At 50.7% G+C, this 20,532-nt stretch overlaps 1 protein-coding gene across 1 annotated transcript; it reads right to left on the reverse strand.

The window, feature by feature from the left end:
• Positions 1-632: 632 nt before the first annotated feature.
• ALDH3A2 (aldehyde dehydrogenase 3 family member A2) lies at positions 633-19,804 on the reverse strand. The gene is made up of 9 exons (XM_021694517.2): positions 19,606-19,804; positions 18,298-18,383; positions 16,783-16,991; positions 15,302-15,419; positions 13,568-13,709; positions 11,115-11,281; positions 9,613-9,712; positions 6,002-6,237; positions 633-2,183 (listed from the first exon to the last, which is right to left on the reverse strand). Exons 1-9 carry the CDS (start codon positions 19,718-19,720, stop codon positions 2,169-2,171), a joined length of 1,188 nt encoding a protein of 395 aa, XP_021550192.2. The 5' UTR covers positions 19,721-19,804; the 3' UTR covers positions 633-2,168.
• Between the last annotated feature and the right edge of the window lie 728 nt (positions 19,805-20,532).

The raw sequence follows: 20,532 nt of genomic DNA on the forward strand, positions 1-20,532 counted from the left end.
TTAAAAAATAAAACCCCACGGGGGTGCTTAGGTGGCTCAATCGGTTAAGCGTCCGACTCTTGATTTTGGCTCAGGTCACGATCTCAGGGTTGTGAGATCGAGCCTCGCGTCAGCTCTGTGCTCTGCATGGAGTCTGCTGGAGAATCTCTTTCTTCCGCTCCGTCTGCCCCTCCTCTCACCCCTTTCTCTCCCCCCCTTAAAAAAAAAAAAAAAAAAAACCACCCCACAAATGATAGAAAGTAAAGCCTGAGAAAATCTTGGCTAAGAATTTAAGTGAGAAAGCAAGACTTAAAGAAAGTGGATAGGGTGCCTGGGTGGCTCAGTTGGTTAAGCAACTGCCTTCGGCTCAGGTCATGATCCTGGAGTCCCGGGATCGCGTCCCACATCGGGCTCCCTGCTCGGCAGGGAGTCTGCTTCTCCCTCTGACCCTCCCCCCTCTCATGTGCTCTCTCTCAAATAAATAAATAAAATCTTTAAAAAAAAAAAAAAAGTGGATGAATACCACCTGTGATAGATACAGGCAAAAAATGGATTTATAGTTGGGGGAAAACTTACGGCCGAAGACTGGTCTTCAAGACAACAGGGCATGAGGAGTTCCACGCTAAGAATGTCATTCTTAAACTTCATGCCAGTTTTAGCAAATACAGTGTATTTATTTTGAAGCAGGATATATGAATAGACAAGCCAATAATTTAGTTGAACTAGAAACTAGAATGTACAACATGCTAAATGAAAATGCCACATGGAAATTGTAAGATACTTTATGACTGATTATCCTGATGGACTAGCCTAGTGATGAAGTCTTGACACCTCATCCTGGGATGAAGATCGCACACTCAGACAGCCTTCCTGGAAGAGATTCACGCAACCAAGCTGATTACACATTCTCTTGTTGCGCAGAGGCGGGGAGCGTCACCTGCAGGGCAGGGAGGCTGCACTCCACCGGGCTCTGTCCCACTGGGTCTCAGGTCTCGGCCGTGCTCAGGAGAGATCCCCTTCCTTTGCCCTCCGTCCCCTTCAGCACGGCCACCTGCTGTGGCTTTCAGAGTCCTCCTCCAAACGATCCACCCATCAGCCCCCTGAGGCTCTCCAGCTCCAAAGTCCTGCATATCCGAGGCCTCTTGGTCACCACAGGCAATGGCTTTCTGCGTTGGGTCCTGAAGGCTGCACTTATTCAGAAAGGGAGCTCTCTGAAGTGTAGCAAAGTGAAATTTACGTGCATTGTGCTACAGACATAAGAAACTTAAAGATCTGTCCTTGAAGATCCACTGACTTGAAACTTTAAGATCCTGAGAGAGAGTAAGTATTGTTATAAGTCATTTTATTACAGCATAAAAACACACCAGTTAGGTTTTATGAGATGTGGAATCCTACAACTCCTATACAGGAAGAATGACAGAGGATACTTGCGTGAAATTGGTAACTTGTCTTCCCAAACGCCCTGGGACGTACAAGATGATTTGCGTGGTATTAATTGCAGAAGGCATTTCTGGACAGCCACAAGACACTGTCCCAAACCAAACACGAAAAAGGGTGGAGAATGGTTGAGAAAGGAGGAAGACCACTGGTCCGATGGTACATCTGACAGGAGGGTTGACTCCTGAAAGTCAAGTCCTCGTGTCCCAATGGATGAGGGACGGGGACCCTCCCCCACCAACCCCACATACAATTCTAGTGCCTCAAACCTCAAGCAGAGCTGGAAAGGTCTAGCCTCACCTCTCTGGATGCAGGCGGTTTCAGATAACCCTGGGCTGGGAGGGGCCCCTGACGGCTTCACAGCAAGATGGCGGAAGGCAGCAGGGGTGGGGGCGGGGTGTCCTGTGTCCCATGAACCGGAGTGAAGAAGTCACTCAACAGGTTCGGAGACTCCTTTACATCTCCCAAGGAGTCCACGCTTAGCCGATCATATTCTCCTCCCCTAGACTCAAGATCTAAGGTCTGGGTGATACAATGTAAAATGGGTTCTCCGAGTGGGGGCGGAAGGCTGGGGTTTGGCTGAGATGGCAGGTTTTATCCCTGGGGAGTGGCAATGGCTTTGAGGATTGATTATGGTGCATTTGCATATTTCCCTACTATTTTGCGTAGGATTTTAAATCGACTGGTTCATTAGCTATTTAATAGAGGAATAATTCAGTAGAGGCAACCAGGAGGTTGAACAGGATCTTTCTTCAGTAGTATCCAGCCTAGAGAGAGGAGAAAGGGATCCAGGTTACTCTGCTGGTGTAAGACCCCACCCGACCAGCCCCAGAATAGGAACTCCGTACCGGGACTCAACCAAATGCCTCCTATTTACAGAGACGCGAACTGCGCGGTATAACAAAAAGGTCCCTGTCTCCCTAAGAAGTTAAGTGCAGTTTGGGCTGAGGATAAAAGGCTATGCCCTCCCGTGCAAAGCAACAGTAACGAGACAGGGAGTGGTGATGAGGCGGTGTTCGGTCTCGTGTCAATGAGACAACATCAGCGTTGAGCCAGGAATGGAAAATGTTCATTTACTATCCTCCAGTTGTGAGTGCGAGGCTGAAGTCTCGACATGAAATCTGAAAACTCAGAGTTCTAATGGCATACTCAATTCTCGAAGGCCTCGTGACATCTCGCAATTATAACCCTTTATCTTTCTCAACTTTTTAAAACCTGCATCACCTACTATGCTTTCTGTGGCTCATATTACACTTTACTAGAACTTTACTTTGCGTAGATGTGTATACACACATACACACACACACAGATATTTTTTTAAATGCATATAGAAAATTCCTCCCCACTCTGATTTTGACATGCTCCCTTTAAACTGATCATCGCTGCTTTCAATTTCCCGTTTAGAAATGTTCCAAGCCCATTCTCGTTCTAGTGAAGTGAATAAATGAAATCACAACCCAGCACATAACAAAATAACTACTAAGTGCAGAAAAGCTATTTCAGAAAAATGACTGTAGTCCCGATAAAGACTCCTCAAATAAAGGCACAACGTGGGCTCAGAACCACTTCTTTAAAATAAAAGGTGATTTGGGCGCCTGGGTGGCTCGGTTGGGCAACTGCCTTCGGCTCAGGTCATGATCCCGGGGTCCCAGGATCAAGTTCTGCATCGGGCTCCCTGCTCACCAGGGAGTCTGCTTCTCCCTCTGACCCTCGCCCCTCTCGTGCTCTCGCTCTCAAATAAATAAATAAAATCTTAAAAAAATAATAAAATGTGATTTGCTAGAAAGAAGACAAGCTCAGAGACAAGAGCAGAGAAGCAGCAAAGAGGAAAAGAAAACCAAATCCTCGCTGGTCCCACACGGAATCCAAAAAGGTCCGAACCACTAACACATCCGCTCATAGTGAGAACCGAGGTTTCCCCACTGAGAGACCGCGGCTGGCGGCCCCCATTCCATGGATGAGCAGGCCGAGGCCGAAGGGCGGGCTCAGAAAAGGCCTTGCTCAGAGTCGGAACTGGGTTGATCTCGGAGCCAGGGATCAAAGCCACATTTTCCTGCTTCCAAGCTACCTGTTTTAATACCCTGCTGCTTCTCCAGCCGTTCACAGGGAAAGGCTTGTCTGCCAAACCCTTTGGGGAGCTCCGGGCAGGCTACCTGGCCTGCCCCAGCCTGTCTGACCCGGTATGCTGCCCCTGTGGGGAGCACCACAGCCTGGCGCTCTGAATTTCCCACGATACTAAGAGGTTCCACCGCCAGCAGGAAGGTGCCTCTCAGGCTGGGGACTGTTGTCTGGGGACAAGAGAAGACAGGCAGATACCGACCGGAGACCCAGGCACACCTCAGACCTCGGGGAGATGCGGAGGGAGGAGGTGAAAGCCTCTAAATTACACACGGTGTTTTGATTCACTCCGTCTGCCACCACCAATTCTAAAGTCAAACTTCTTTTTAAACACCCAAACAACTCCAAACAAAACAAAAGAATGACTAAGAGATTTTTTTTTAGAAGATGAGTCTCAGGGCGCCTGGGTGGCTCAGATGGTTAAGCGTCTGCCTTCGGCTCAGGTCATGATCCTGGGGTCCTGGGATTGAGCCCCACATCAGGCTCCCTGCCTGGCGGGGAGCCCGCCTCCCCCTTTCCCTCTGCCTCTCCCCCTACTTATGCTGTCTCTCTCTGTATCTCTGTGTCGCAAATGAATAAAACCTTTAAAAAATAATAAATCAATAAATAAATACAAAAGAAGATGAGTCTCCAATTATAAAGCACAGGGTTCACTGTGTACGTGTACCTATAGATCTGAGCCGGTCAGCTGGTGCAACCTCCAGGGGAGCTGAGCGGACGGGGAGGAGGCAGGAGGAGCACCCGTGACTCTCCTTTTTCTAGAAATGATGTGGGCTTCATCTAGACCCAGCTGGGCCATTACCTCCACACATTTTTTTTTTTTTTTTTTTTTTTAAGATCCCAGCGAGCCACCCTCGCCCTTTTGAAAGTATGGATAAGTTAGGTTTTAGCACTCTGATACCCTGGGCCAAGCTCCAAAATAAAATGTCTGCAGATTTTTTTCTGAGAAGCCTCCAGCTACGGGAAAATGAACCGCTAAGAGAGAACAGACACCCGACTTGGCCCACTTTATACAGGGACGGAAAACAAGCAGTTCCTACCTCACTCTTAACAGAGCTGGGTCGTGGAATCGGCTGTCCGTCACGGCTTACTGGACAACACGGTCTAAAATGCCAGAAAAATCAACAGGGCCTTTCTCCTCAGCACAGCTTGGTATTTCTGAGAGAACCCAAATGATTTCAAATGCAACTGGTCTCTCCAGTTCCACCAAAGCTATGTGATACTGGCAGACGAGCCAGCCCCCTTGCAAACTGTAACTGAAGTGCAGACATGAACAACACAGCTATTTCCAGTAAACGCTAGAACCCGACCTCTCTTCCAAGGCAACAGGTCACGGGCATTGTCGCTACATTTGGTACATCGCCTCGGTCTGGCCAGCCGAGCACCCCAAGAACACAGTGGCCTTGCCCCCACGCCCGTCTTCATTTCCGTAATCTTGGATCTTCTCCGTCACCCCCAGGGACACACAGACTGCCCTGGGAAGGCAGGTATCGTGGGCCACTCAGGGAGCCTACGTCTGCAGGAACTCATCACCAAAGACCGAATTTACAGGGCAGTCAACTGTGGCGGAAGAACATTCACGCTTCCCTTGTCACAGTCGCTCCAGCACAGAACTCTCCCCATCGAGCGCCCTGCCTGCGGACGCCAGGGACACTGGAGCAGCACACCGGAATGGAGACATTCAGTACCACGAGGATCAGACCACTGGACAGCTCGGAACGCCGCAAGCAAGTTCTGCAGGGTTTTAACCTTTGGGTTTTCTTTTTGGTTTGGTGTTTTTTGCTTTAGATTTAGCCCACGAGGGGCTCGATCCCACGGATCCCACGACCCTGAGATCATGGCCTGAGCCACCCAGCAGCCCCGTAAAGCACTTACTGGTGCTTTACGGGGCTGCTGGTACATCATTTAGGGGACAACTGAAGCTATGGGGAAATTTGGTAAATTTGGAGCTTGGCCCAGGGTATCAGAGTGCTAAAAAAAAGTCTTAAAACTTTTTTTTTTTTTTTAAAGATTTTATTTATTTATTTGACAGAGAGATAGAGAGAGAGAACAAGTATGCAGAGCGGCAGGCAGAGGGAGAGGGAGAAGCAGGCTCCCCGCTGAGCAGGGAGCCCGATGCGGGGCTCGATCCCAGGACCCTGGGATCATGACCCGAGCCAAAGGCAGCCGCTTAACCGACTGAGCCACCCAGGCGCCCCCGGGGTCTTAAAACTCTTACACCAGAGGTCGGCACGCTCCTTCTGTGATCGTTTAGGCTCTGGGGGCCGCACGACCACTGTGGCTACACTAAGTCGGCAGGGGGTCGTGGCTGTCCCCCAGGAAGACGGGGCAGGCTGCGGTCACCGACCCCGCCCTAGACTCGGGAAGTTAACACGAGAGACAGAGTCCATCCCCTAAAAGTAGAGGAGCTCCCCTGACGCAAGAGGACCATCGGCAGCCCTTCGGGCGGGACCAGAAAGGGACTCACCTTGGCCAGCACGGCCGCCACCACGCCCAGGAAAGCCAGGAACAGCAGAGCGAGTTTCCCTTTGTTGAAGCGCTTCAGGAGGAAAAATTTTGCCCAATCCACCTTCGACTGGCTGTTGGGAGGATACCTGAGCTTGTTAGCGCCTTCCCTCTTTAAACTTTTCAGCAGACAGGGACGTTGATGAGAGAAGGTATCGAAAGTGTATTTGCCGTGATAAACCCCCATGCCGCTGGAACCTGGAACAGAGAGGACAGACAAGACACACTCCACTGTAGGTGACACAAGCTGCCTGTCTGTGCGAACCCCGACGGAGGAAACCCCCAGCACTCCCTGCCGCCCCATCTCACTTCTCAGTGCAAGGGGCTCTTTCAGGAGATTCCTCCCCACCTTCACCAGCAAGGTGATCTCCCTGCCAAACAGGGCACTCTCCAAGGGTCCAGCGAGGACTTGCGGCTCTCCGGGCCAGCGGCTCTCACCGAGACAAGGCCCCTGCTCTGTGTTCTCTAAATCCATTCTCGCCACAATCCCCCTGTATAAAGGCATCAGTGCTCCCGATCCCAGAGAGGGTGAGGGAGCTTGGCAGGGTCAGGCAACCTGCCCCAGGTGCAAAATGCAAAGCCAGAATGTGAATCCAGGTCGGCTGGACTCTTAACTACCGTGCGCTCTTTTCCTGCTGTTCCATGTGGCTTTATCCATAGCCCTCTTCACCCACTTGCTTCCTCTAAGCTCCTAGAGAGCAACAACAGAGGCAGGATGACAGGGTTACCCCACTGGGTGATAGTAAGCAAGTGGAAATCCCTGCCCTCTTAAAAAGCCATGCTCCGGGACAGTCTTCTTTATTATGGGTGCTGGGGAGATACGCCGCACAGATGAATGGGGCCAGGAAGGCACCTACTGGTGCTTTACGGGGCTGCTGGTACATCATTTAGGGGACAACTGAAGCTATGAGGAAATTTGGCAATATGCATCAAAAGATACGCATTTTTAAGGAAAAATCCAAACTGTATGTCAACACATTAACAGGGTTTATGCCTGGGAGAGTATTACATTTCGTCCCTACAGCTGCCTCTAGTGTTGTTGTTGTTGCTCTTTTTCCCAAAAAACCTCTTACCACTTTTAGAAACAGGAGGCAAAAAGCATTTCACTTTAAAAAGAAATAGCTCTAGGGCGCCTGGGTGGCTCAGCTGGTTAAGCGACTGCCTTGGGCTCCGGTCATGATCCTGGAGTCCCTGGATCGAGTCCCGCATCGGGCTCCCTGCTCGGCAGGGAGTCTGCTTCTCCCTCTGACCCTCCCCCCTCTCATGTGCTCTCTCTCTCAAATAAATAAATAAAATCTTAAAAAAAAAAAAATAGCTCTAAGCCTTTTTAAGACAGCAATGACACTTTGAGGCATTCTTCCTCAGGAAAAAATCAGAAATTGCACAAAACTGCTTTAGAATCCTAATACCGAAAAATCTGGAATCACAAAAACCTAATGCCAGGAATTAAACACAAACAGGCCCTATTGGTAGGACAGAGCAGTATGCGGTTACCGAAATCATGACACACGACTACGCTGACGTGGGAAAATATCACACTATCCTCTCACACATGGGGTAAAAAACAATCTACAATAGGATACGATTTTGAACAAAATTTGACGTATACATATGTAAAGAAAAGAATTTTAAGGACGTACACCAGAGCTTATCTTTAAAGAGCAGAGTATGGGTACTCTAAGCTTTTATTCTTCCCTTTTCTTAGGAAGCCTGGACTCCTGCATTTAGCGGGGGGAAGGTTTTGTTATAAAGAGGAGGATATGGTCGATGATGCTAAACGCTACCTAGTCAAACCTAGTCAAGCAAAATAGGGACCGAACACAAGTCACTCGACTTGCACTCAGGAGGCACCAGGGACGCCACGTGGAGCAGTGAGAGTCTTTGGTGGGAGCCAGGATCCTGGGGGGCACTGAGGCACAGGAGACTGGAGTCTCACCGAATCCTTTAAGAATCCGGGCAGTGAGGAACAGTAGCCCCCATCCTGTAAGCTCTCGTTGCTTTCGTTCACCGCCCCTCCCTCCACAACACGTGCAATCCATCAGCTTGACCCCCCCAAAATATCCAGCCCCTTTCCACCAGCTCCCCTGCAACCATGCAAGTCCAAGCCCCCACTAGCTCCAGGCTGGGCCCCTGACCGGCCTCTCACCACATGCCCCTCATGTGTGCCAGGCACAGTGCTGGGTGCTGGCCATCGCCTTACATCCTAGAACGCGACACAGGGCATGCTGGGAAGCAGGCCGTGGTCTCTGGGCCTCATGTGAGCCGGCCCGGATCAGAAACAGGTAGTCCTGTTAAAATGAGCCACTTCATTCCCATAGACTCATTATGCGATCACAGAGGGAGAGAACAGAGCAGGAGCTTTTAAGACAAGGGTTTTCATTGCTTTTTACTCTAAGAATTCCTCCATGTTCGTTATTTGTGATACTTCTAATGAGATATTAGAGAAGCCGACCACCTAGCTCCTGAAGGAAAAGTAAGAGTAGAGCTAGTCGTCTGGAGTGTAAAGAGTCAGGCCGGTCACCGCCCAAAGGGAACAGCAGGGACCAGGCTGCGTCCATGGAGCTTCTCCGAATTTCTGTGCATCCTCTCTAGAACACGGGGAGTCTCTTGCTCTCTTCTCAAATCGGGCAATGATTCGTGGAGAGGCTACGCCCCACACAGAGGGCTGGGGGGCCCTGGGAGTGGACACGGAGGACGACGTCGCCCCACCCTGAGCAGACAGCAAGGGGGCCTCAGAAACCCCGACTGCCAATCAGAGAAAGACAAGTATCATGTGACCTCACTGATATGAGGAATCCTTAATCGCAGGAAACACACTGAGGGTTGCTGGAGTGGGGGGTGGGGTGGGAGGGATGGGGTGACTGGGTGATAGACACTGGGGAGGGTATGTGCTCTGGTAAGCGCCGTGAATTGTGCAAGACTGTTGAATCTCAGATCTGTACCTCTGAAACAAATAATGCAATATATGTTAAGAAAAAAAAAAAGAAGAAGAAGAAGAAGGTAGCAGGAGGGGAAGAATGAAGGGGGGGAAATCGGAGGGGTAGACGAACCATGAGAGACGATGGACTCTGAAAAACCAACTGAGGGTTCTAGAGGGGAGGGGGGTGGGGGGATGGGTTAGCCTGGTGGTGGGTATTAAAGAGGGCACGTCCTGCATGGAGCACTGGGTGTTATACGCAAACAATGAAAAAAGAAAAAAAAAAAGAAAAGAAACCCCGACTGCTGCTTGCTCTGGGCGTTCTGCACCCGGCATTCACTACCTCACTTTGAAAAAGACCTTATCTATGAATCTGAGACCTGGCTTTTGTCCCCCTCCACCCCCCCCCAAAAAATCCCCTCATTCTAAGAGAAGGACAATAACCAAGTAATAACCAATAGATAAGTAAACCAACGAAAGGAACAAAGCCGGTTACAGGCTGTGCCGGGGGCTGCTAAAGACGGGAGGGGGTGACAGGACGGAGTCAGCCCTCGGCCGGGGGGCCTGACACGGTGGCGGGAAGGCACCTCCCACTGGGGTGGCCAGGTGATCTGAGCCACCGCGCGGCTTCTGGAACCCGCACCACGCATACTCACCCACTCCTCCGAAGGGCAACGAGCTGAGGGTGAAGTGCATGATGACGTCGTTGGCGGTGACGCCGCCGCTGGACGTGCCGTCGATCATCCGTCGGACAAGCTGAGGAAGGGAACGCGGGCTCGGGTGAGTGACGCCCGTGGCGCAGGGAGGGGATGCACGCGGACCACACGGAGCCACACACGTCAACCCTCTGCAGCGCTGCTGCACTTGGCCAACGCGATCGTGCCCACGTGCTCGGACCCGTCCCTGGTCCTTCGAGGGGCGCAGCACTGAACTGGTCTGTTCTATGGCTGCGCACCCGCGACGGCCACGGAAGCCTCTGTCCGCGAGGGACAGCGCAGACTACATCCTGGTTTTCACCCGTCGCTATTTCTCTCCCTCTCCTCTAAGTGACGGCACGGGACTGACAGACACCCTTTGGTGTGTCGGAGCTGCCAAGCACATTTAAGTTCTCAGACTTGGTATTCTATTTGTTTTGAGGAAACGGTTGGCCGAAGGCCGGAACAGGCACGAGGGCACCTGACTGGTAATGTCATTTCACCTCGCTGCCCACGAGCCCTCGGGAGTTCGAGTCATGAGCGTCACAGTGGACTGTGGTCACTGAAGGTGACCCCGCTGCTGGGCAGCGCGCCCCCACGGACTTGCACGCTGCCCAGGAGACCTCGGGCTTCCAGGTTCTCGTCCGCATCACCTGTGGTCGTTTAAACTGACCACAGTTAACAACCCATTATTTACGGAGGCCCACGCATTCAGCGTCACTTCACAAAGCCGTACCTCCAAGCACGGCAGGCTCCAGAAGCTGCGAGTCACCATGGGAGGCTCTCCGCAAAACCTCTGGTGTGTGAACTCCTAGACCTTGACGGGTCCCGCCTCCGTCTGGGTCTCCCCTTTCTCCAGAGGGCTCCTGAGCCCACTTGCCCACCTCAAGGCCACTGTCCCTCAGCAACAGCTGGTCCCCTCATGAGCCGTGCAGCAGGGTTGGGGGGCTGCTCACCCTGGTGTAATATGGCATCACACACTCACCTGGCTGGCATGGCCCCATTCGCTCTAACAACAAAGGAGCTAGAGAAAGCGAAGTGTGCGATTGCACAACCACGTCCGTGACCGCGCCACAGACCTCAGTCCCACAGAGCCCACCTGAGCGCCACAAATGCCACCAGGGTAAGAGGGAAGGCTCTCACACAGGAACGCCCTGGGGGTTAACGCCACAGAAGCCTCTAAGGCTGGTATGGAAGCCTTCCAATTACAGGGGAGATGACTGCTGGTGCAAAAGTTCGTGACCCAGCCCTGAACACTCAGGTCTGACCCCAGGGAGTATGGTAAGGGTGACAGCCATAACCCCAGGGTCTCATTACCCAAGACAGCCATCTGTGAGCAGCGCCTCACTCGGTGGACTCTGTGACTCGACAAAATAGAACATCGTTTGCTTTGTGGCCAAAGAGGAACAGGGTCTGTGATGGTGGCTCATGCCGGGGAGTCAGTCATTCTCCGGAGCGTTTACCTTATCGTTGTGAGAAAAGATGTAGAAAGCCAGCGGCTTTTCACGGCTGTTTATGAATTTTATGGCTTCGTCGGCATTCTTCACAGGCACAATGGGAAGAATTGGCCCGAAAATTTCTTCTTGCATCACCTTGGCTTCAGGATCAACGTCAGTAAGGATCGTTGGGGCTGAAAAAGGAAGCAGCAAGGTGAAATCGTGAAGTCGAAGACGGGAATGCCAAGCTCTCATCTTAGGTTCGTTTCGCTGGCTCACCGAACCATCCCCTCGCAGCTCTTGCCCAAGTATTAGCTATTGACAAAAATAAAAATAAAGTCCTGAGTCTGGATGTGGAGGAACCGTGCACTTCTGTCTCCAAGCTTGTGCATCGGGGGATCCCCATGCAAAGCGAGGGAAAGATACAGACACTTGAGAATATTCCTACCTAACCCTGTTCACAGCCATATTCACATGGACCGGGCAGTTATGTTTCTGTCTTGCTGTGCACAGGTCCTTCTGGGGGTGCAGACAGCCCCTCTGTGGATCAAATCAGCACTACTTCTTAACTCGCGTGCTTTCATGCGTAGGATCTCGTTGCCCTTTGTTTCAACTCTGTTAGATGGGTTAAGAACGGACTTCAAGGGTCAAGAGTCCCTGAGTTCAGAGGCGCCTGGGTGGCTCAGTCAGTTAAGCGTCTGCCTTCGGCTCAGGTCATGATCTCAGAGTCCTGGGATCGAGCCCCGCTTCGGGCTCCTCGCTCTGCGGGAGGCCTGCTTCTCCCTCTCCCACTCCCCCTGCTTGTGCTCTCTCTCTCGCTGTGTCTCTCTGTCAAATAAATAAATAAAAAATCTTTAAAAAAAAGAGTCCCTGAGTTCAGAGTTCCAGCCACTATGGGGAAGGCGCACGAGAAAGGAGGGCATCATGGATGCTGACAAAAGCTTTGCAGAGCGTCCAGACGTCCGTGCCAGGCCAGGCACCAAAGAGCAGCACTCCGAAAGACCCCGTAAATAAGCCGGGTCTTCAACTAAAATAGAAGACACCGCCAATAACAAGTTTGCTCTCTTCCTTTCCCCCACGTTTCCTACTGGGTCATCCTGGCAACGTGGCAGAAGACGGCTCTCGCCAGCACCCCAAAGGGTGCTGTCTCTGCTGTCACCCCAAAGCCACCGCCCACTGCTTCCCGGGCTCAGAGAACCGTTCCGTGTGGGTGTCTACTCCCCACGGAGCCGTGCGCTCAGGTAAGCTAACCTGGACTCCAGGTCAGGGGGAGGCTCCTAACTGGTTGAGCTAATTGCAACAGACCTTTCCTCTTGCCGCTGATGAGCCGAGGAGCGGGCAAAGTCAACGGCTGATGGGAAAACAGAAGGATGAAAAATTGGGGGTTTGGAGGCCATTACTGATGAGAGAGAATACATTCTTCCTTACTGTTTTAAGTCCTTTATGGTTTTAGGTTTTTTGAAGTCGGGTTTTTTGGGGATGTGCAGCATCCCATCTGATAAGAGGGGCTAAGTAAAGTCATTTGGGGCAGCTCTTCTGCCAAATAAATGTGTTATTCCCCTGTCACCTTAAGTTATTTTAGAACAATGTGTTCGTGGCTCAGTCAGTTAAGCGTCTGCCTTCGGCTCAGGTCATGATCCCTGGGTCCTGGGATCAAGTCCCACATCGGGCTCCCTGCTCAGCGGGGTGCCTGCTTCTCCCTAGCTCTTCCCCCTGGCTCGTGCTTTCTTCTCTCTCTCAAATAAATAAATAAAATCGTAAAAAAAAAAAAAAAGAAATAGAACAATGGGTTCAACATGCAACAGGAATACATATTCATGGCAAAGAATAAAAGAACACAAAAAGAAAGTAAACAAATAATGTCAAGCCTGATAGATCAAAACATTATTTCCAGGCCGCCTGGGTGGTGGAGTCGGTTAAGCGTCCGACTCTTGGCTTCGGCTCGGGTCGTGACCCCAGGGTCATGAGACAGAGCTCCAATAGGCTCTATGCCCAGGGCAGAGTCTGCTCTCTCCGTCTCCCTCTACCCCTCCTGCCCCCTTCCCTCTCTGTAAATAAATAGATAAATAAATCCTTTAAAAACAAACAAATAAATAAATAAAACAAGAAAACATTCTTTCTGGAACACTGCCACTCACTACTTGTGGAAGAATGATTTCCTCCTTGGGCTGTCCCTCCAGCCAGAAACCAGAAAGACTTACACGAGAGCTCTGTTTTGCTTCTCAGGGTGGTAGGTTACAGGTTGCAGGAAGGAAAAAAACCAAAAAAACGTGTAAAGGCAAAAATCCAGCGTGACACGAGTGCTGTTATTTATAAAGACATAAAACCATCCGAGCGGTTTTTAAGGCTGCACACCAGAAAACAGTGTGTCGTCGCTTATTAAACATTGTGTATCTAAGAGTTTATTCAGCGACAATAAAGAGTCAATGAAAACTGTCACGTGGCCCGTGGCCCCAGAGCAAGAGGTGAATTTCCATTACCTATGTAGCGCGTGGCCTCGTCCGTCTCCCCACCGAAAGCGATCTTTTGTCCTTCAAGCAAATTTAGTATCCTCTTAAAATGACGAAGGTTGATGATCCGCTCATAGTCAGGAGATTCTTTTATATTTTCGCCATAAAATTCCTATTTAGAACAGTAGTATTTAATTGCCACAAAAGGCCCCTATTTCAATGTCTTTAATAAGCGCAAAACCCACTCGTCCCCAAAAAGCCATCTGGTTGTAGATCACTGCCCCTCTCCCTCAGGTCGTCTAACAGTGTTTACGCTTTCTGGCAGGCTGAGGACGAGAATTAAAGCAGGTGCACAGACCAGAGGACTCTCTGTGATGTCCGGGGTTTGTATGGATCTCCTGCAGACTGGTCGGGGGCCGTCCTGGAGGTGAATGCTCTCAATTTACTCTCAAGTCAAGAGGAGCGTTGTTCACCAACCCCCCCAAGCAACGCCCTCAGGCCTAGGTGCCAAGAATCACCCAGGCAGCTTGCTGACGGGCCCCAACTTCCGGGGCCCCAACTCCGGAGCCACCAACAGTGGTTTTCAAGGCTACTTGCCCCTTAGAATCACCTGGAGACCCCAGACCAACTGAACTGCAGTCTTCGGAAGGTGAGGACTGGAAACTTCCATATACAGTGCCCTGGTAGAACCTCAGTTGAGAACCGCTGTCTTAAGGACAGAAATGCCTCAAAGGAAGGCAGAGGGGATCCTACTCCTTTGAAACCAAGTTCATCCCCCTACTCAACTAGGCACGTCTTCTCCAATCTCCAGGGGTTTTCCGTCTCACAGGTACCCTGAAGCCCTGCCACCCCACATTCCTTGAGTCTGGCCAATACCCCTTTTGTGTTCTCCTTTTCTGGCCCTATCTTCAGTCCCATCCCTCACGGCCAAGTCCCACATCAAGACCTTCAGCCCCTTGTGCCCAGAGTGACCCCTCCTGGATCCCTGCTTTTCTCTCAACTTCCCGGGACACACTCTTCATTCTCTGATCATAATGTTACTCCTCGGTGTCCCCAATCCTTCCTTTGAGGCCTCAGTTAGCATCTGCTGAGTGAACCGTGACTGTTCCAGTAATTTCTTCCACCCAGGGGGCTTAATGACCCCCTCCCACCAGTGAGCTCAGTCACACTGGTTCACCCCCTTCTTTCTTCCCAATCCTACATTTCTTCGAGGTTTAGCTCAGGCCACTACCACAGCATTTCTCGATTCCTTCTAGAGAGATCTTTAATTGGAACACCCTGAAAGCCTGATAACCAGGCCGAGAGTATAGTATCCATACTTACTTGATTAACTCACTCCTCCAAACTACTGGCCTTCCTAAGCCCTCTGCACACAAAAGAACCAATACCTGAATCAGCAATGGCCAACAGGCCAAAGGGCCTCTGACTGCATTTCACAGGATTGGCAACATCCTCTAAAAAAAAACCATGAAACATAGCTATTTCATTTTTTTTTTTTTCCGGAGTCTGTGCTACAACTAACCAGTTGTTTCAACACATCAACTAGACAGTTGAAGTGGGTTAAACACCAACCTATCTTGCTCCTAGCAGACATTCTATGAAAGCTGCCCAGAGCATTCTGAATCAGCCCATAAATTAATTCAGCCACATATGCTCCTAGAATTCTCCTGGGGAGGCGGGGGAGGGACCAGGAATGCTGCCCGCACAGCTGATTAGATGCAGAGCTTAACGAAACCAACGGACTCAGATGCGTTAAGCACAAACCTTCACGGTTTCCTTAATCTTCTGCACAATCTGATTCTGGAGGGACGGTTCACAGAGAACGTAGTCAGGAGCAATGCAGGTCTGGCCACAATTCATGTACTTCCCCCAAGTTATACGCCTGAGGGGGGGAAAAACCAGAAAAGCCATAGAATTCGGTCTACTATTCATCTGCTACACCTCTTCTGTTGTTTGACTCTTTTGCAACTAGCACGTATTCATAGATTTACTTAGTAGTCCTTGTACTTATTTTAAGATTTTATTTTTTTATTTGAGAGAGAGAGAGAGCATGAGCAGGAGGAGGGGCAGAGTGAGAGGGACAAGCAGACTCTGCGCTGAGCGCAGAGCCCCATGTGGGGCTCGATCCCACGAACCTGAGATCATGACCTGGGCTGAAATCAAGAGTCGGATGCTTAACTGACCAAGCCACCCAGGCGCCCCTGTAGTCTTTATAAAGAAAAAAATGTTTTAAAAACTCATCTCTTAAATCAGTCGGTTGGGACTCAGGATGCATTTTCCCACCAACACAGTATACTCTAAGGACCAGAGACATTCTCGTGCCAGCTCGTGGGAAACAGTACTTTATAAGCAACGAAGCCACTGCCTGTTTTGAGAAAAACAGCAGACTCCCACATCCTCTTCTCCTCCCACTCTAGCCAAGGGGACATCCAGATATCAGGAGTTCCATCCAGACTTCAATTTTCCCGGTTGTGGCTCTAGGTCCTGCTGGCAAGAGGTTCAGCTAAAAAGCAGGAAAGCAGCCAGCCCCCAAGACCACCCTCTTCTCTGGGGAGCCCGTGCCCACTCTGGAAAGCCGCACCTACATATGGATCAAAGCCTGCTTTCTGAACCTTCCCTGAAGGCCTCATGCTCTGGCAACCAGACAACCTGGACACGGCCTACCTGCCTACAAGCCCTCTTTGTGCATCTCTGGAAGGGGAGCGAGAAGCCAGACCACCCTGAGAAGCACAGAGCCAGTCCTGGGTTTTGGCATTTCCGGGGAGCTAAACCTGATCTAGCAGAGAGAGAACCTGAAACCTTTTGTTTTCTGGCTCCCGGCTGCACGATGTTATTCTGAGTGAAAACGAATAATAACTGATTTTTGTCAACAAAGGAACTCGTTAAGAGGTGAGCATAATACCATTCTGTTGGGAATCTGAAGATTTTATTACGTACACGCGATCCTTTACCTACTGCCCGGATCACCTACCAGCAGAAGAGTGAAATTTCTTGCTATGTCTGTAACCTTAAGAAAGCACTTTTCTGTAACTCCTAAGGACAACCACGCAACGCCAAGACCCACTGCTCGTTTCTTCTGGCAGAGGCAGCAAGAGACGGTTTGGGAAAGAGTTCCGCTGCCCCTGGGGACATCAACCACCCAAGCGTCCCGATGTCTCTCTGAGCCAGGAGGCCCAGGACCCTGGTGCCGAGAGGACACACCAACCTGTCGGTGTTGGGAAGCCCTCAGATATAAGCAGGCTCACCTGCAGGCAATGTCCAGGTCACAATCCGTGTCGATATAACATGGGCTCTTCCCTCCCAGCTCAAGCGTCACGGGGGTCAGATGCTTGGCGGCGGCTTCCATGACAATCTTCCCGACGGCCGTGTTCCCCGTATAGAGAATGTGGTCAAACCGCTGCTTCAGGAGCTCCGTGGTCTCTTTGACACCACCGTTAATAACAGCATACAAGTCCTTCAGGAAGGAAACAGAAGCACTGACGTCACCACATTAATCCCACCATCTATCGAGCACTTTCTTCGACGTAAACCTGCAGCATTCAGGAACAGTGGGGAAAAGAGGGGGAGCGGCCCCGGGGAGGAGGCAGGAGGGCGCTGACGGAGGACACGTGCAGAACAGAGTCTGCGGGCGTCTGAGACCCCTCCGCCTGCGGTTTCCACACCGAGCTCGGCAGTGAGGACACCCAAGAGAAGAGATCGAATGGCTGGATGGATTCGACCGGGGAGATGCGCGAGATGGGGGCCGTGCGAGTGGGAGATTTTGGTGAAGAGTTTGCGGTCAGGGAGCAGGGGAGAGGTCCCAGCTCCAGCTGAGCGTCTCGAGCTGAACGTTCTCGCCCTCCGCAACCGTGCAGGGCTCAGCCCGGGGCCAGAACGAGCAGAACTCGAGGCAACACAGGGGAGAGCCCTCGCTCTAGAAGTCAGAGCTGGACTCAGTCTGGGCTCCGTCACTCACTAGCAGCCCTACTGCACATCTGTGAGCCTCAGGTTCCTTACGCGGGACTGGGGAGAGGTGCCAGTGCTCTGGACGGAGCCCTCAGGTGCCCTGTGCTCTTCCTCACGAACAGCTAGAATGGAAGAGCGCCTCATGCAGCAGCAGCTGAGGAGCAAGGACAGGAAACAGAGAGCAAGGACGGGACACAGAGACAGCTGTTCAAAAGACTCGGAGAGCATGACATAAAAGCGGCCTGGGGGGCCTCATGCTTCCACTCGATCCCCTACCAATTAGGAGGCCTCGTTAGTTCTCGCTCACCCCATAGTTCAATTGTCCAACAAACGCTTCAAGTTTTAACTTGCATGTGGGTTAATCTACGGAACGTCTGTGACTGGTCCCCCAACAAGCTCAGAGAGGCGGGGTGGGCCTTTCTATCCCCATGGAGTGAGACTGAGAAGAATTTATGGGGTGAGGGGCAAAGCCGGGCCTGCAACCTCCATCTTCTGGTTCCAAATCCTACTCGACCCATGACCTCTCCCTGTCTTCATCACCCTCTTGAGCCGGATAACCACAGCTATTAGGACAATGTAGTTCCGTGGGACTGACAGTGACAGGACAGCAAGGAGAGCCCACGGTCAGCCTCCAGATTGTTCCAGTAACATGTACAACTCCGGCCATGACTCGATCCTAAATCCTAAATTAGGACTCCTCCCTACAGCAATTCCATGCAGACAGCCATCCACGACACGCACTAGTAGGAAGAGCAGATGGGTCCCCCCACTCCACTAGAAAAGGACACACTGAGGGTGGGTCAAGACATTATTACCTGGTCCAAATACTGTGGGAGGAGTTCGGCCAAGATCTTAGCCGTTTTTTCACTTAGTTCAGAAGGCTTGATAATGACAGCATTTCCTAAACAAAGCAAAAAAAGCAGGACAGCATCTTTTAATACTTGAGTAACTTTAAAACCTACCAGAACGGTGTTCATGGTGGGAATACAGGCTAGGCACCCCTATTACTTCTGCAGCTGTGAATTCTGCTCTTCCTCAACGAGTGTTAAGAGCTTGTCTTTTTTTTTTTTTAAGATTTTAGTTATTTGAGAGAGAGAGCTCGTGCACACAAGTGGGAGGAGGGGCAGGTGGAGAGGGAGAAGCAGGCTCTCCGCTGAGCAGGGAGCCCAACGCGGGGCTCGATCCCAGGACCCCAAGATCACGACCTGAGCCGAAGGCAGACGCTTCACCGACTGAGCCACCCGGGCACCCCAAGAGCTTGTCTTACTCCCTCAGATTCGAACTCCTTGCTGCTCATTAGCTTCACATCACTAACAATAGGCTCCATCATCCTCCCCTACTCCTATAGCTTTACTCCCACTCTCACCGCTGGACTTTCCTGTTTGCCTTGGAATTACTGGGTGAACAAGCCTTGTCCACATAAAGTTGTTGACTGGGATCCGGCAGAAGTGAGAAATTAATCTCCCGGTGTCTGCCATAGACCCAAGCTAGCGTTACTCCCACAGCCCACAGCTGGATGAAGAATCTGCTCAGATACGATCAAATGGTTCACCCAAGGCCAGAGTCAGCAACTAAAACCACCTGAGAACATGGATGGCTGACTCCCAACTCCTGGACTCATCAGCGCATGACTTTAGCCCCTCACAGGTTCATTCTCCGCATGTTTCAAAAAACAGTCACCATGCAAACAAATCTCTGGAGCCCACTTTAAAAATGATAAAATAAAGGGGTGCCTGGCGGGCTCAGTCAACAGAGCGTGTGGTTCCTGATCTCAGGATTATGAGTCTGAACCCCACGCTGGGTGTAGAGATTACTTTAAAAGAAAAAAACATTAAAAAAAAAAAAAATCCCTTTCTACGTCACAGCTCCTCCCAGCCCAGAGAGACCTAACAATAACCCATCCCAAAACACCCTTTGGCCAGTTCCACCCCCCAGAACCTGTCTACTCACCTACCTTGACAGTGTACTTTCGCTTTAATAAACTGCGCTTACTAAAAAAAAAAATATATATATATACATATATATATATATATATATATATATGAATGATGATAATACTTTTGCACCTTTGGTACACTGCTGGTGTAAAGCAAGGCAAACCACCACAGCAAATGACCCCAGACCTGCGGCAATGGCTCCGATCAGAGGTTGAATGGTGAGAACAAAGGGGTAGTTCCAAGCTCCAATAATCAGTACGACTCCCAGGGGCTCCGGCTGAACATAGGCCTCGTCCAGCATGGTGAGCAGGTTCTTCTGAGCCGGTTTAGCAGTAACCCATTCAGGAAGATTCTCCAGCACGAGATCAAGTTCGCCAAGAATGGTAATGACTTCGTGACTGTATGCATTGAGTTCACTCTGTTACAAAGAGAGTCACGGTTAACCTTGTACAAGTCTGACACACTCAGCCCTGAACGCCGAAAATCAGGTCAGGTACACATTTATGAGACTAAGCTGGTTTGCTGTGCAGACTCCTTTCACACCCTTCATGCCCTCAGCAAGGCCTTACGAACTTGGCTCTAAAATAGTCAACCCCTCTAAATCCTTCTTTACTGATCCAGGCCTTTTATTTTTTTATAAAGATTTTTATTTATTTGCTTGTCAGAGAGAGAGAGCGTGTGCACAAGCAGGGGGGTGGGGAGGAGGCAGGCAGAGGGAGAAGCAGGCTCCCCACCCAGCAAGAAGCCCGATGCGGGACTTGATCCCAGGATGCTGGGATTATGACCTGAGCTGAAGGCAGATACTTAACCGGCTGAGCCACCCAGGTATCCCAGATCCAAGCCTTTTAGAGTCAGGATTAAACATTACTTCTTTCAGGAAGATTTCCCTGATTAATATTAGCCTGTCTTGATCACACTTCATAAATCATAGCAATTCTGCCTCTGATGTGTATCTTTTTTGTTTTTTTTTAAGATTTTATTTATTGGGGCGCCTGGGTGGCTCAGTTGGTTAAGCGACTGCCTTCGGCTCAGGTCATGATCCTGGAGTCCCGGGATCGAGTCCCACATCGGGCTCCCTGCTCAGCAGGGGGTCTGCTTCTCCCTCTGCCCTCT

The sequence above is a fragment of the Neomonachus schauinslandi genome, chromosome 15, assembly GCF_002201575.2.
Source record: "Neomonachus schauinslandi chromosome 15, ASM220157v2, whole genome shotgun sequence".
Lineage (NCBI taxonomy): Eukaryota > Metazoa > Chordata > Mammalia > Carnivora > Phocidae > Neomonachus > Neomonachus schauinslandi.